The 15,608-nt window shown below is 54.6% G+C and overlaps 1 protein-coding gene and 1 non-coding gene across 2 annotated transcripts; both read left to right on the forward strand.

Moving 5' to 3' along the window:
* Positions 1-1,623: 1,623 nt before the first annotated feature.
* Positions 1,624-9,676, forward strand: LOC138063476 (coiled-coil domain-containing protein 81-like). Its single transcript, XM_068923112.1, has 8 exons — positions 1,624-1,727; positions 2,693-2,754; positions 3,055-3,211; positions 4,320-4,576; positions 6,331-6,416; positions 7,237-7,361; positions 8,013-8,825; positions 9,267-9,676. The coding sequence occupies exons 1-7, from the start codon at positions 1,661-1,663 to the stop codon at positions 8,132-8,134; spliced, it is 876 nt and encodes a 291-aa protein (XP_068779213.1). The 5' UTR covers positions 1,624-1,660; the 3' UTR covers positions 8,135-8,825; positions 9,267-9,676.
* Positions 9,677-12,586: 2,910 nt separating this feature from the next.
* TRNAA-UGC (transfer RNA alanine (anticodon UGC)) lies at positions 12,587-12,658 on the forward strand. The gene has a single exon. It is a non-coding gene; the product is annotated as a tRNA-Ala (tRNA).
* The last annotated feature ends 2,950 nt before the right edge of the window (positions 12,659-15,608 follow it).

A 15,608-nucleotide genomic window follows, 5' to 3' on the forward strand; every position in this document is an offset into this window, starting at 1 on the left:
GCCCCTCCTGGCCCCATCTCCTCCTGGGTGTTACCTTGCACGGCCATTAAAAGTACAATACTGGTATGTTTAGTTATTCAGAAATAAATATTTTTCTTTTTTTATCTACTTTATAATGGTGTTTATGTAGGAGGAGGCAAAAAGGCAAAACAGTGCTGCCTGAGCTTTTGGATCCAGCATATGCCCTGTTCATGATGATTCTTGGCCCACTAACAGCGGTCCCACCTGTTGCTGCTAGCAGGTGCTGAGGGAAAGTGTCCAAGAAACAAGGAGAACAAGAGAATGATTTTTGTTCTTCCCCCTCCAGCAGACTTTCCCTGTTTCCAGCAGCTCGAGGCTATGGGACGTGGGCCTGGAAGTGTGTCCGTACCGTTGTGCTGAGGGGCTGGTGAAGCTCTTTGCTATCCATTTGTTTAACCTTCTGTGCAGCCTTTCACATGTTGCCCACCACAAAACCCTCACAGGAGGGGTGTGGGGTGTGTGAAGGAGCCCTGGAGGGCAGATGCCAGCGCTGGTCGCTGTGGGACTTTGCTCATAGCTTCCCTGCATGGTGAACGCTGTTTAGTGTTTCTTGACTGTGGTCTGACCTCTCCAGACAGGCACTGTATGACCACTGACTTCTCCATGAGGACTTTCCTCCCACCCTGCTGTTTGCTTCCTTCAGTGGGGCGAGAGCCAGGGCAGGTGTCCAGGGACTGGGGGGCCGGGAGGGCCGGGAGCGCCCAGGCAGTGGGGTGCAAGTGGGGCTGATGGGCACCATCCTGCTGCTTGTCCCAACTGATGGGCACCATCCTGCTGCTCATCCCAGCAAATGGGCACCGTCCTGCAGCTCATCCCAGCAGATGGGCACCATCCTGCCGCTTGTCCCAACTGATGGGCACCGTCCTGCTGCTCATCCCGGTGCAGAGGGGCCGGGGAGGAGTTGCCCCCAGCTCGGCCCGGGGCCGCGTGCAGCAATGGCTGGGAGGGCTGTGGGTGCTCCTGGGGGTCACGTCCTGCTGCTGCACAGTGAGGGGCTGCTACAGAAACCTTTTTAAACCAAAAAAGAGTGCAAACCAAACACCCCACCCCACCCCACCCCTGCCCGCTGCAGGGCCCCCCCGGGTGGGTGCCCACTGCCCTCCCTTGCAGCCGGGTTCCCGCATGGGAACCACGGCTGGGGTGAGCGCAGCCACAGTGCCCAGCCCAGCCGGGACCCCGGTGGGGTTATCCCTGCCCCAGGGCCTGCGTGGGGGCAGCGGCAGCCTCCCAACTGCCCACGCAGCCCCTGACTGCTGCAGGGCCAGCCCTGGCCCCCCGGGGCCCTGGGGCGAGGGGGGGACGTGCCCCTCTGTGACATGGGCTGTGGTCACAGAGGACATCCCGGGTCACAGCCACAGCTCCCCTCTCCCGCCCGGCCACGGCCTCTCCCCACACGTCCCGGCGAGGCCGGGGGAGCCCAGGCGCTGGGGCTGCTCTCAGCACCGCTCTGCTGCCAGGAGCCACCGAGCCCAGCGGGAGCCGGCGAGGGGAGGCCGGGGCAGTGCGGGGCTGCGGGACGTGTGGAGGAGGAGGAGGAGGAGGAGGAGGAGGAGAAGGAGGAGGAGGAGGAGGAGGAGGAGAGGAGCTGTTTCCTCATCACCTCCCGCTGCGGGGGTGACCCAGGGCGAGGAGGACAAGGATGGAGCTCTGGGACGCTGGCCAGGGGAGGCGGCGTGGGCAGAGGGTGCCAGCGCTCCCCCGCCAGGGTAAGGCCTTCAGGATGTCCTTCCTGGGAGCCGTGGCAGAGATCATTAACTCTGGACATGGCTGTGGAAACCCTGGTGCTGGGGGGAGGCTGGATGAGTTGGTGGGTGCCCCAAGAGCCCTGACTGACGGTCCCCTCTGGCTCAGGTGCCAGTGCAGCCACCAGGACTGCTGGGTCCTGGCCCTGATGCTGCCCCTGCCATCCTGGGGCCCCCTGGGCAGAAGTCCCTGCCCCAAGGGTCACTGCTGGCCTTGCAGTGGGGATGGCCCACCCGAGCTCCAGGTGGGGGAAGCAGCTGGAGATGCTCTGGTGGCCATGCAGAGCCTGTGTGTGCGGGGATCCCATACAGGGAAACTGGCCCCATAGGGGAGAGCCTGGGGATGCCCTGAGCCCCCGGACTACTGTGGGCACAGCACTGTGCTCTGAGGGGTGGAAATCCCTTGCCAATATCCCCAGGGAGGGATGAGGGGGAGATCTGCATCTGGAAGGAAAGGAGACCTGTGTGAAGGAGGCTGAGGGGTCCTGCAGCTCCTGCTGGGCTCTGGAGAGGCCGTCGGAAACACCTGTGCTGGAAATGAATCCTTGGCCTTTGACTCAGCTCAGTGGGGCTTTCTGTCTGGGAGACGGGCCTCTGCCTCTAGCTCCTTCCCACTGGATCTCCTTGTGCCTCCAGACTGGCAGAGCAGGCTTTGAGCTCAGGGACACATTGTGGATGTCCCGTGGCAGGATGTGCATGTCCTAATGCCTCTGTTTCAGCTCCAGAGCCCTCCTGGGGGCAGACAAAAGGTTATAGCTTCAAGGCAGTGCCCACCCCAGCCCTGCCGCCCCTGCCAGGGAATGGGGTGTGTTTGAGGAGGGGGATGCGGTTTGAATATGCTTGCACTTGTCATCTCCTTGGTTAGGCATGTGCTGAATGGTTTGAGCTGGCCCACCCAGAGCATGACATGTCTTTCACTTCTTTTCCAGAGACCCTTGCTGTCTGGGAAGGTGTGGCTAACTACATTGTTCATCAGCTGATGCTGAACCAGGTGGGTCTGCCATCCTGGGCCTCCCCACCAAACCCTTCTTCTGCCTCTTATGTGTGTGAGGGATGACGTCTTGGCTTTGACTTGTCTTTTTGAGAGGGTGAAGAGGAGGGGGAGGAAAGCATCTGGAAAGTTCTTACAAAGAATTGCTCCAAGGCTTCTCCAAAGCTTTCTTTCCCAGAGAGCTCCATCTGTCCCCTTTGTATGGCAGGAGCAGGCAGGGCACCAAGCCCCATGCTCTGACAAGTCTCCAGCCTGTCCACCTAACAGTCTCGTAATTCTTCTCTTCCTTCCTCTTTTCAGGGAGTCAGAGTTATTCGGCTTGGGACCTTTGATATTGTGACTGAGCAAGCTGGTGGTGGGAAGCGTGGTCTTCTGACAGTTCGCAGACCCGTGTTCCGTCTTTCGAAGAATATTGCAGAGGTTCACGGCCTCACCTATGATAAGGCCTATGTTCCTGGTAAGGAGACAGGCTGAAACTTTGGCTTCCGCGTGGGACATCTGTGGGCTGTGCATAACTGCTGTTCAGTGTTAGACAGCCAGAGTTCCTTCACCAGGTCCTGAGAACACCTTCATTTGCTTTAATTATCCTGTCATCCTCATGTACAATACAAGTAGACTCCCTTTCTCTCGGCCTTGCTTTAACAGCTGGTTACACACCAGAGGTATTGGGGATGCTTCTTCTCATCAGATTTCATTAAAACCATTGGTCTGTGTTTACTGCCACACCAGACCGTGTAAAGGCAAATACCAGCATTCATGGTGGCTCTTGCACTCTCCTTCTACTTAGAAGTGGGTCCAAGGCAGCTGTAGAGAGCCTTGAAATGGAGATGGGGAAACTAGTGTGTTTGAAAAGCCGTCAGAGGCCAGCTTTGTGGAGATGGTTGGTCAGTGCTGCCAGCACTGCAGTGGTAGTGGACATTGGTGATGCCTGTGGGGCAGCAGGAGCTCCGAGCTGTGTTTGGAGTGGGTCTTTCTTTTGAAAGGACTCCATCTTCTCTGTGATGGCAACATCAGTCTGGCACTCCTTGGAGATGGACCTCTGGCACCAGAAGCAGGGATGTTTGCTGTGCACTTCTGAGGGTGCTGGGGGTGGCCAGAAGGATCTGAAGGGGTGTCATGCAGTGCTTGTGTTTTCCTTCCCCTCTTTCCTTCCTTGCGTTCATGTGACGTGGCACAGCTAAATCTCTCCCGCCCTGGAAGGCATTGAGTGTGGGCACAAGTATCATGACCTGGCACCTACTCCCTCAGCATGGGAACTGGCCCCCTTTCTCCTCTCCCTGTCCTGCCATCATGCCTCATGGTCCTACGAGATGGCTAGGGCCCTTTCTTTCTATGTCTGTAGGGAAGAAAGCATTGCGCTTGGCCCATTGCACTTTGTACATCCGGTTGTAGAGTGCTTTGAACTTCTCCTAGGGAGCAGTGATATCAGCTTCCTTCAGGAGCTTTCCCAGATGTTTAAAGACGACAGCTCTGTGGCAGGGTCTTGCTTGAAGACCTCAAAGCTGCCCATGCTCTGTGTTAGCCTGCTGCGCTCGTGACTTTGTTGCTCTTTTGCTGCTTCCTAGGTCATAAGCTCTCTGAGCCCCTGAAGTATGCTCGTGTAGCCTCGAACATCTCTGTTCCTTGGAAAGCAGTGGAGGCTTGCATAGAAGAGACCATGCATCTTTTCTCCTGTTGCCTCGAGAGTGGGAAGAATGCTGCCCTTGTGTTGAAGGACATTGGCATGCTTGTTATTCAAGGGGTAGATGTGAAAATGAGATTTTACAGAGACTTTCTGAGAAGGCTGAATGGGACCGAGCAGCTGCTAGAAGCTCTTCTTGGGGTAAGCTTTCCATTTCTGCAGTGCTACCTGTGGTCCTTTTGAAATCATGAGTGAATGCAATTCTGTTAGCCTGCCATGACCTGTTTAGGGGCATGGACAGTCCTGGCCTGGAGTAATGCCAGCTCCCTGGACAGTTTGTCTTGAGCATTCAGAGGATTTGGCAGCAGAGAAGACCCTGGGAATAGGCTGTACTGGGTCCACCCAAAGATTCATGCAGCCACATGCACTGCTTGCATGTGCTTCGGGAAAAAGTCCAAGGAAAGGGCAGGTCTTGTGTGTTTTTTTTCCCAGTAGACTTCCCATCTTCCAGACAGCCATGGTTTAGTGCCCCCTTGTTTCAGGCTCACATTTGAACCCATGTGTCCTTTGGCCATGTCTGAGATGGTAAGGTAGTGAGTTCAACAGCTTCCCCTTAAGCGAGGTAACAATATTTCTAGGCATCAAGGGACATGTGCGTCCCTTTGGAAGCTTGGCCTGAGCCCTTCATGGGATGCCCTTGCACTGTGGTGTGGTGAAGGAACAGTGAGTTCCTTCCCTCCTCCTCCTGCCTGGGCCATCTGGGGTGTCAGACATCTCTGGCCAGTCTCTGGTGACTTCAGTCCTCTCTCTTTGAAGTTGGAGGGCCTGCACATGTGTCTTCTCTCCCATATAGCAGCTGGCCAGAATATCTCCTCACTCTCATCCTCTTGCTCAGTGGTGTTTTTAGGTCTGTGTCTGTGTAGGTTTATTTGTGCGGAGATCGCTGCTCACCCCACTGTCTGGGCAGGAAGCAGAGGCACAGGCAGAGCAAGGCCCAGGTGGGGCCAGAGCCCTGTTGCTGCTGTTGCTGTGTTGGTCTAGTTGTGCTGACCAGCTCTTCCCAGGGCCCTACACTCTCACCAGCACACAGGGAGTCTTTCTGTCCTGAAGTGTGCACCTGCCCGCTGCTAGTGGTGGCTGCAGCATGTCACAGAGAGACTCACTGGAGCCCAATGTCCTTGCCCAGGTCTCTAGTGCAGCCCTGTGCTTCAGCCTGGGCTTTCAGGTGCAGCTGGAAAGGGGAGGTGTGGAAGCAGGCTGAGCTGAGCCCCTTGAGGGTTAAGCCAGAGATGCAAGCAGGCTGTAGCCCAAGCCTGCTTCCCAGCTCTGTCTCTTCCTTCTCACTTAGTCCATGGTGCCTTCTCAGTCAATTCTCTGGGCCAGGGCCTTTTCTCCAGCCTTTGTTCCCAGTGGGTCCCAGAGCAGGACCCTCACCTGCCCCTTAAAAAGACACCAGAGACTTGGCCTTCATAGTTGGAACCCTCTGTGCAAAGGGAAAGGAAGGGCTGCGTCTCTCTATTCCTCCATGGTGCACAGGCAGCCGTCTGAATGTTAGGAGAGACTGTGGGGGTTAACCCCACGTCTGAGCCCTTTGTTCTCAGCTCAGGAGGCATCAACTCAAGCCAGCAGGGAAAGAAAACGGAGCAGCCAGGACCCCCGGCTAGTGAAATGCCTTCCCCTGTGCTTGCCTCCATTGACTCCTGCATTAGGAAAGACCTGGTGTCTGGGTTGAGTCTCTGCATTCTCAGCCTTGCAAAAAGCAGTGTTCCTAGCCTTTCTCATGTATTTCCCTCCAGCTGTTCTGCTGTATAACTGAGGGGCTGCTGCGAGGAAGAGAGAGATTCAACATTTCAGAGAGGCAGCACCTTCTCTGAGCAGTGGAAAAGTTTGCTGCCCCTGTGAGCGATGAGATACTTTCCTTGGCCTCATCTCACATGTGTCTCTCACCTTTGCAGATGCCAGAGATGAGGGATTCAGTCCTCTTGGGCACTGAAACTGCAGCTTCTCAGACCTGGTCTGGTCATGTCATTGTCTTTCCTGAGTGAGTATGGTTTGTTGCTTCTTAGCCCCTGGCTGGCCAAGCAAGCAGCTTCTCAAGGCATGTTTGGTAGCGTTGTGTTGCCAGCGCTTGTGAAGGCTGTTCAGAAAGTCATTTGAGAATAACTCTTTCCAATGTGAGTTCAAGTACAGGTCCATACTAGTCACTGGCTTGGGACATTTCCATGTCTTCTGAGAGACCTGTGTGAATGAAATGTGTCCTGCATGTATTTTCTTGGGTCAAAGGTTTTTTTGATGGGAGGCCTGTCTAGGCCCAAGTGGAGCCTGTGCCCAGTGGGGTTTTTTGGAGAGCTTTGTGCTGGCTCCCATTGTGCTCAGTGTTTTGTTCCATTACCTGCCTGGGAGATGGAGGTTCCTTTTTACAGATACACAAACATCAGCTTGGGAGGGCCTGCGAGTGTTTTGGAGGGTGAGAGAGGAGTTAGAAATAGTGCTGGGAAGCTGTAGGGAAGGAGAGTAGCCTGTTCTGCCTGGACATGAACATGAACAGGAGATGATAGATGGTCACAGTGGCAGCCCAGAGGATCTGGGTTAGAATGAGCTTTCCTACAAGGAAGGATAGGGAAGCTCTTGAAGAGCCTGAGGAGGAAACTCACACCCCTCCAGGCTCTGGAGGTCTTCATGATGTCACTCAGCTTGCTAGGATGCTCCTCCAGAATCTGGTATGTTCTGTATATTCTGCTTTGCAAAAAGGAGGACTTCACAGTAGCTCCCAAATGCCCCTGTGTCCCCCTTATTCACACAAGGTGCAAAGGAAGTGTGGTGTCCTTCATTTGAACTGGTGTCTTTTTTCCTGTTTCCAGGTACAAGCTTGAGAGCAGAGCTAGAAAACCACCTGTGGCACCTGCGAAGCCCAGCCAGGAAGAGGAGATGGGAAAAGACAACGCGAGTGGCAAAAAGGGAATGGAACAGCTGGTTCCTGGCAGGGGTTTGTGCCTTCTCCTCCTGTGCTGCTGGGTAGGGCATTGGAGCCAAGGCTCCAGTGCAATGGCTCCCAGGGGTAGCATGAGGCACTGGAGGTGATGCTGCTTACCCATATGGGAACTCTCAAGGGACTCAGGATGGGAAAAGTCAGATGGTTAAAAAGTCTGGTAGCCTGTGCCAAGACTTCCTTTCATTTTCAAAGCAAGGTGTTCTAACCTTTCTTTCCTACTCTCTCCTACACATTCCCAAAACAGTGCCTTTGTGTTGACTGTGTCAACAGAGGAGTTGTAGGCATGTGAGATCAGTAGACTGATCCAAGGATCGGCTTGCCTTGTGTGAAATGATGGCCCCCAGAGAGGCTCTGTTCGGTCACCAGGACATCCCAGCAAGCCCCCTTTTCCATCGAGTGAATGGGATAGAACATGAGAAAACCAATTCCACAAGAAAAGATATTGCCCAGTAAAAACGAAAAGACAGATAGTCTAAGCCAGTGTCTGGAAAGACCAAAGACCACCCAGGAAGCAAGCTTTGAAAGGAATCAGCTTGAGGCCTGCCTCACAGTTTTATCACAAGCTTGAGCGCATCTGCCTATCCTTCCTGTTCCAAAGGTCTCCACAATGCTGTCCTGAAGTGTTTTCTTGTCTCCTGCTTGCAGGAACTCTTCCTGCCAAGCGTCTCCTCTTCAGGGAGAGGCATCCTCCACCCAGAATAACAGCTACCAATATGCAGAAAGGAAAGGGGAAGAAAGCTGAGGTCAAAGCGTCTCGTGGCAGGTGAGACACTTGGAGGCATGGAGGAGGGTGATCCTGCAGCCTTGTGCTTTTTAGGGTGAGATGTTTCCTGTGGACACGAGGTTTAGGGCATCTCTGAATGCCTTTTCTCACATGGCACAGTGACTCCTGATCCCACGATGGCAGGACTGCCTTTACACCCCTGATCACTTTCTCCTTCTTTGACCCTGGGTCTCCAGGAAGAATCAGTTTTCCATACCTAAGCGCAAGGTAGCTGGGACCATCGAGGAGTGTTTAATACATTTGCCAGGATGGGGTAAGTGTGTCTCACAGAGCCTGTCTTTGTAAAGGCCCCTGCTCCTCTCCTTGCTGCCTCGAGAGAGAGCCTGTGCCTGGGCATCCTGAGCGTTCCTCCAAGCACATCATGGAGCCCTGGGTGCTTCAGCTGGGGGTGATCTCTGTGTCTGTGGATGTGAACACAGGCAGTCGACCCCACATCATTCTGCTGCGGGACTGCCTTCTGCTGCAGAAGTAGGCGCCCAGCTTGGGAGCACAGAGTGGAGACCAAACTCGCGCTGTGCTCACACCACCTCCCCACAATGTGTATTTTCAGTGTGCTCCCAGCCATCGGAGGGAGCTCCTCACAGAAGGTGGAGAAGGGCAGGAGGAAGGACAGTGCTGACGCCATGCCCCCACCTGAGAAACTGGTTAAAAAAATCCAGAAGATGCCAAAACAGGTACGTGCTACTGGCTGAGGTCCTCCTTGTGCACTAAGGACTTCTAGGGGCAGGGGGTATGAAAGACCCCTTCCTGTGTGTTCATTTGGCCCTTGACCAGCCTTGTCCTGCTCTAGTTTTGCAATGCATTTGTCACTAGTGCGTTCTCAGGAAACACATCAGAAGGCCCTCTTTGGCCCTGTTTCTAGCGGGAATGTACCTGCTGGGCCTTTCAGGGACAGGGCATGGGCACTTTCTGTTTAGCTCAGTGATCATTTAGCTCCTTTTATCACATCAAAAACGTGATTGTCAGACCTGCCAGTATTAGCTGAAGGGCATAAGAGTGCTGACAGGCAGGCTTAAGGCAAGGGGCAAAAGAGATAGTGAGAAATGACCTTCGTGCCCTGGAAAACAACAGATGCCAGTAATAACCTTTGCTGTTTCTTTTCTGTGGCCCTCCAGGTGGAATATCACTTCAGAGTAATGGGGGAAGGGATTCTTGTCTTTCCTCCAATCTGAGCCCCTGGGAAGATCTTCCTTTCCTATGTATTTTGCTGACAAGACAAGCAAGGCAACTGAAGCCAGAAGAGCACCTTTGGAGAAGTCATGTGAAGAAACCACAGTATTTCCTCTGGAGCCATTTTCCAGAAGTATCCGTAAGAGGCAAGGAACCCTGAGGAAAATGGGGCTTGTGGTCCAAGTGAAGTCCCACTGTTACTAAAGGCCCGTAGTTGGGCTTTCGGCTGTTGGGGAAGCTCAAGTGAATGCTGATGCTGAGAGTAACAGCTGAGGTCATAAGGGATGTTCAGGCTCATTTGTTCTGACCTGCCAAACCTCATAGTAGGATTGCATTAAAGGTATCCTGCTCTGCCAATGGTAATTTCTTCCCCTCATTTGCAATGCTATGGGAGATGTCCGATGGAGATAGAGGGGCAGGTAGTCAGCCTGGCCACTCCCCTCCCAAGGGCAGTGGGCCTGAGAAGGAGAAAATTGGGTTTATGGAAACAGAGGGGATTTGTAGCCCAAGAGACAAAGCACAGCACAGAGTGGGGGCTGTCCTCGGCATCCCAGCCACAGATGTAGAGGGACAAGTGCTGAATGTGAGTTGCAGGGAGGAGGCTGTTTAACCAGCTGCCATGCAGCAGGGACTTCAGTGAGAGCTATGTTTCCTACAAAATGCTGAATCTCTGGTTGTGATCAATTCCCCAAAGATTTCTTGGTGCTGGTGTTTGGAATCAGAGGTGTAAAAGGGAAGGGAAAAGCAGGATCTGATGTGGAAGAGAAACAGCAGAGAGGGCTCCATCTGGGACCCCTCATGAACATCCCTCTGAATCGGCTCCTTCCTGCTGAAAGGGCACAAGACAGGACAGAAATGCAGTGACTCCCTTGCAGGAGTCTAGCAGGAGGCTAAAAGCTGACTGTAAAACTGTGACTTCACAACAGGCCCAGATCAGAGACCGAAGGTCATCTCTCCTGCACCTTGCACACAGACTTTGCTTTTATGTTCTCTGTCCCCTCAGCAGCAGCTCACAGCACAAACATCTCAAACCTCCCCAGTGTGTGTTTCCTTACCCAAACACACTCACGCATCAGGCTGCCCTGTCCAGTCCAGCTGCAGCACCTTGCAGCTCCCCGTCCCTGCACAGAGCAAGAGGACCTGCTCCTGCAACCCCACAAGCTGCTTTGGTCCTCTTGCCAGCTGTTGCTGCTGCTGAACCCTACTCTCCCGTCAGGTCTCAGCTGCAGCTGTGACCCAGGGCATGCTGCTCTGTCTCCAGTCTCAGCCTCTCTCCAGGCAACAAGTCAGGCCAAGGATCGAGCACCGACTGGACTGAGAGGGCTGTCCTCTCCCCCGAGGTTGTGCTTGGGGTGGAGGAAGGCCTGACCCTGCCACAGAGGTCTCTGGCAGAGCTGTCTGTGCATCAGGCAGATGGCAGAATCTCTCCCATGTCCCCACGCACTTGCTGGGGCGAGGACTGAGATGGCCTCTTTCACTGCCCCGTGGGACTGCACCCTCCCTTCTCCCCATTCAGGAACGAGATGTGCAGACAGGACCACCCAGTGTGGACACCTGCTGTTCCCTCTTCAGTCCTTTCCATCAAGGATGGGGAGGGCACAGCTCAGCTCAGCTCAGGGTCAAGAGGACTTATGTGCATCCTCCGTGCTGCTCTCCAGCTTCTCTGGCCATCCCACATGGTCCAGAAAGGACGCCCCACAGCAACACGCATGTGCCAGCCACCAGCAGATCTGCTGTCCCAGAGCTGGCTCCCCAGGGATGTACCTCCAGAGAAGCCTGGCTTTTGTTGTGACTGAACACAAATGGGAGGAGGGGTGAGAGGAAGGGGCTGTCCATGCAAACAAGGTGATTGTCTTGCCAGCTTTGAGAATGAGCTTGAAAATGCTAGTCTGTAGGGACAGTGACTGCAGGACAGTCACTACCCCAAAAGACTCCTTCCAGGTGGGTCTTGAGCCAGAAACAGGATCATCTTTGATAAGGATGGGGTTTGAGCCCCTGTGCACAGTGCAGAATAGATTAGCAGTGCATCGCTGTAACCTCTTGGCCACCTCTTCGCCATGCTGTTGTTGTTCATCTGTGGCTGTTCATGTTTCCCTCTCTTCTCTTCTTTGGAGGATGACACAGGACAGAATGGACAGCATTCACTAAGCCCTGATTTATTGTATTTTAGCCATAGTAAAGTGTATGTGTCTCGGGCTTGGTGCTGATCCTTACACTGTCAATCCCCCTTCCTATTCCGTCCCAGCATAAAACCCCTCAGTAAGACCAACCTCTGCACACACAGAGGTGTGAATGGGAAGGTCAGTGGCACCAGCCCCACCAGCAAGGACCCCTCTGTTCACAGCAGCCCTGGTTCAGGAGACAGGTCCTTCCCTGAGCAATTCACCAGCCTGAGCCAGAGCCACGGGGTTACCACAGGTTACCATGGGTGCTAGTGCATGGGGACCATGAGCAAAAGCCAGGATGCCGGGCAGCACAGTCCTCCAGGCACCCCACCAAGGGGCACCGTCCCTGGGTGGGCTCGAACCACCAACCTTTCGGTTAACAGCTGAACGCGCTGCCCTGCTGCGCCACAGAGACCCCACCACTGGCATCAGGACAGTCCCCAGTGCTGCTGGAGTGGGAATGTCCCTGAGGCCAGGCACGTCCCCAGCCCCAGGGAAGGGGAAGAGGATGCTGCCCTTCACCCACCACCAGGTGCTGGTGGCCAGAGCAGAGCAGGGGGAGGCCTGGTGACCAGGTGAGGGGCTGTGGGCAGCTCCCTGCCCAGGATCACCTCTACCTGCTCCCGTGGCCCCTCCACTGCACACCCTGGGGAGGGAGGGATTGGAGCTGTGGGCACCTCACCTGGGGAGGACATTTCCCTCAGCGTGTTCACTCCTGCTGTTGGTGTCAGGGACAGATGTGCTGCACACAGGAGTGCTGCACAGGGTGGCAGAGGAGACTCGGGGAAGGGATTTGTTCCTCTCCATTGACCTTCCCTGGGAGGGCCAGAGCGTGGGAGCAATGCCTGCAGCGAGTCTTCTCCTGCCCCCATCGACTGCAGAGATGTTGGAGGGGCAGTGTCCCATGGTGCAGCCCTGGTCCAGGACTAGTCCCCGCTGAGAGGCAATCTCCACTTCCCCCATCCCAGCCTGTGGCCCAGTAAGAGGGTTTGAATGCTGTTTTCTGCTGAGGATCTCAGAGCAGCAGGGGGTAACAGGGCTGTGCTTGTCAAGGGCACATTTTGGGACGAGTGTATGTCCCACCCCTCAGCAGGTTGTAAGGGGATGTAGCTCAGTGGAAGAGCGCCTGCTTTGCATGCAGGAGGTCCTGGGTTCGATCCCCAGCATCTCCAGGGGTGTTTTATGTCCTGACTCTCCATCCCCTTGGTCCTCTCCAGAAAGTGTAGGCTTACAGTAGTAGCAAGCCAGCACCTTGGAAAACCTGCTCAGCTGAAATGACATCTCTGGGCAAGGGGAGAGGGAGATAAAACTGATGCTGTTGGGACATGGATTTTTGTGTCACTAACTATTGCAACAAGCTGAGCGGCCAGCAGTAGGCAAACAGGCAGGAGCTGAGAGGTCATCCAGTGCATCAAAATGCCCTCTGAGGAGAGGGCTACATCCCCTTTTCTTTCACAGCAGCTGATTGGCCAGCAGCAGGTGGGCAGCCATGTGAGGTCATCAAGGGTACAGCAAAGCCCATGAGGAAGACATAAGAGGCTGGAGGGAGGAAGGAGGGAGAAGCAGGTAACATGACAGTACTGGCCTAGTGATTGTGAGATCACCTCTATGACTGCAGCTGATTGGGCACTGTGAGGTCCTCAGGGGCAGGAGAAAGCCCCCAGGAGAGAGGGCAGAGGCAGAGGCAGGCAAACTGGCCTGGCTGGGAGCTTGTTTGTGAGGTCACTTTTATTGCAGCAATCTGATTGGGTGGCAGGCAGGCAGGTGCTGTGAGGTCATGAGGCAGATGAGAAAACCTTCCCCATGGAGAAGAGAGCTCAGGGGAAGGGGAGAGGGAGAGGTGAGTGAGAGGATGTGTCTAGGGTGCTGATTGTGAGGTCAATTCCTTACATCAGCCGGACTGGCCATTAGCATGTAGGTCAGCAGGAAGGCATTGTGAGGTCATCAAGAGCATCAGAAAACTGCCACCAGCAGAAAGGAGAGCTAAGGGGGAGGCAGGTAAAGGGGGGAAACAATGGGATGATGATGCAAACATCTTTTGCACTGTGGCAAGATCTTTGGAACTGAAGTTGTAACTGTGATACAAAGATGACATTCCCATTTGTTTAATACAGTCCTTTATCAATAGAAATGGATCATGCATGCTCTGGAGTGGGCATGTAGGACCACAGGCCAGCTGGATAATAAGGATTTACTGGAACAACCCCATTCAGGGACTCTCACCTGCTCCACCTGAAGATGCTGTTGCAAGGACACCTGTGGCAGAGACTACCCTCAAAAGCCAGAGAGCAGCCAACTCTCCTGTTTATAAGATTTGGATTCCCCACATGAGCATTCCCTAAGCAAAAGTTCCCAATGGATTAGGTTTCTTTTATATATCTATATATGTTTTTATATATATATATATATTATATATATATATATATATATATATGTATATGTTTATAAACACTCTGTCCATGAATGTCTGTGAAGCAAACAGATCATTTGGATGCATCATGTTCTGGTTATGGACCTAGGTGCTCATGCTGTGCCCCTCAGCTCCTGCTATGGGCTCTGTGTGGAGCTTTAGAGCCAGCACGCTGTTTCCTACAGCCAAGGTGAGAGATCTGGCTGCAGGTCTGATCTTGGTGCTGGCAAATGTCTCCTGAGGATGCCAAAGACATCATCCTGGAGAGGGAGCAGGGGTATGTCTTCATTCTGTCACTCTTGGCCCATCTCTGGCCCATGTCCATGTGTGTCTGTGTGGTGATGTTTTTGCAGCTGAGCAGAGGGGTCCCTGTGCCAGCCCTCAGGGAGAGCGTGTCCTTTGGGTGAGGGCTGAGCCTGGCTCCACATCTCCCCATAGGGTAGGAGAGGGGCAGTGCCAGCCCTGGGGCTTGCTGAGCAGGTGGTCACCCCATGGCCGAGGGGCCATGGGATTGATCAGAGCAGGCACTGCTCTTCTGAACCCTGGCTGTTGGAAGCCCGTGTGAGAAAAGCATTCACAGAGCGAGACCCCACGGAGGTGGGTAACGCACATGGACACTGCAAACACAACCCTTGTTCCTGCTGGGGCTCAGGCTCCAGCCCCGCATCTCCCACAGGGAGATGGGCCAGGGCTAGGGAGGGAGGGGGCTGCCTCAGGGCAGGGGGCTGCCAGCAGGGAGGCTCCAGGTCGCAGAGCTGAAGGTGGTGTCTGAGGCCTGGCTGCCCCCAGAGCCTTCAAGGTCACCCTAGCCCTGCCCCACTGCTTCAGGGATTTGTTGGTGACACCATCGTTGTCACCATCAGCAGCACTGGTGCTTTTCCCTCATGCCTACACTGGGAATCCAGTCCCCTCCCATAATCACTTCCCACTTCTGCACACATGGCCCAGCCCTCCTGCAAGGTCCCCAGCACCAGTGCTCCATCCTGGATAGGAGCCGGGATGTCCACAGCTCTGGGACGTGCTGCTGCCCGTGGAGGGTCAGCACAGGGCCTGGCACTGGAGGAGCTCCCAGTGGGGCATGGGAAAACGCTGCTGCGGGAGAGGGTGCTGGTAACAGCCATGGGCTCCCTCCTCTCCTCGAGGGCAGGATCCTGCTGTTTGCAGTGCTGCCGAGCCCTGGCTGTTCCTAGCGGGGAGCCTGGCTTTGCCCTGTCCCAGCTGGAGGAAGAAGGGGCCTCACACAGCCCTCACTGCTGGGCTGTGGCTTGGCTGCTGGGGGAGAGGAGAGCTGCCCCTCTCCTGGGACCCAGAGCTGAAACCCTCCTGCGAAGCAGTCAGCGCTGGGCAGAACTGGGGCTGGTGGAGTTACCCTTTGCCTTCTCGAGAGAGGCACCAGACCCTGGGCACACAGGTCTGATTTTGTCTGGTGGCCTGACAGTGCCGGCTGCAGGGGAGAGGCGAGCTGTGCTCAGGCAGCTGGGCAGGGAGAGCTGGCGGCAGCTGCACGGCCCCATGCTTGCCTGGGGCTGGGAAGGCTGAAACCAGTAACTTGAGTGGAGGATGGATGCATAAGTAGTGGGAGGAGGGGATGATGAAGGAAAGAAAAAAATGCAAAGGAAAAAATAGGGTACATAAATAATTTCAGTGTAGGAAAAGAAAATTAAAGCAGGAAAAAATGCTACTCTCAAAAACTGCCAGTTTAGTCACAGAAT

This window comes from Struthio camelus, chromosome 32 (genome assembly GCF_040807025.1).
Source record: "Struthio camelus isolate bStrCam1 chromosome 32, bStrCam1.hap1, whole genome shotgun sequence".
Lineage (NCBI taxonomy): Eukaryota > Metazoa > Chordata > Aves > Struthioniformes > Struthionidae > Struthio > Struthio camelus.

Bases quoted from the DNA above. Each gene is read 5' to 3' on its own strand.
- LOC138063476 (XM_068923112.1), top strand. From the start codon at position 1,661: ATGGAGCTCTGGGACGCTGGCCAGGGGAGGCGGCGTGGGCAGAGGGTG. The intron at 3,212-4,319 runs GTAAGGAGACAG...GCTGCTTCCTAG, and splicing joins TGATAAGGCCTATGTTCCTG to GTCATAAGCTCTCTGAGCCC. The intron at 6,417-7,236 runs GTGAGTATGGTT...TCCTGTTTCCAG, and splicing joins CATGTCATTGTCTTTCCTGA to GTACAAGCTTGAGAGCAGAG.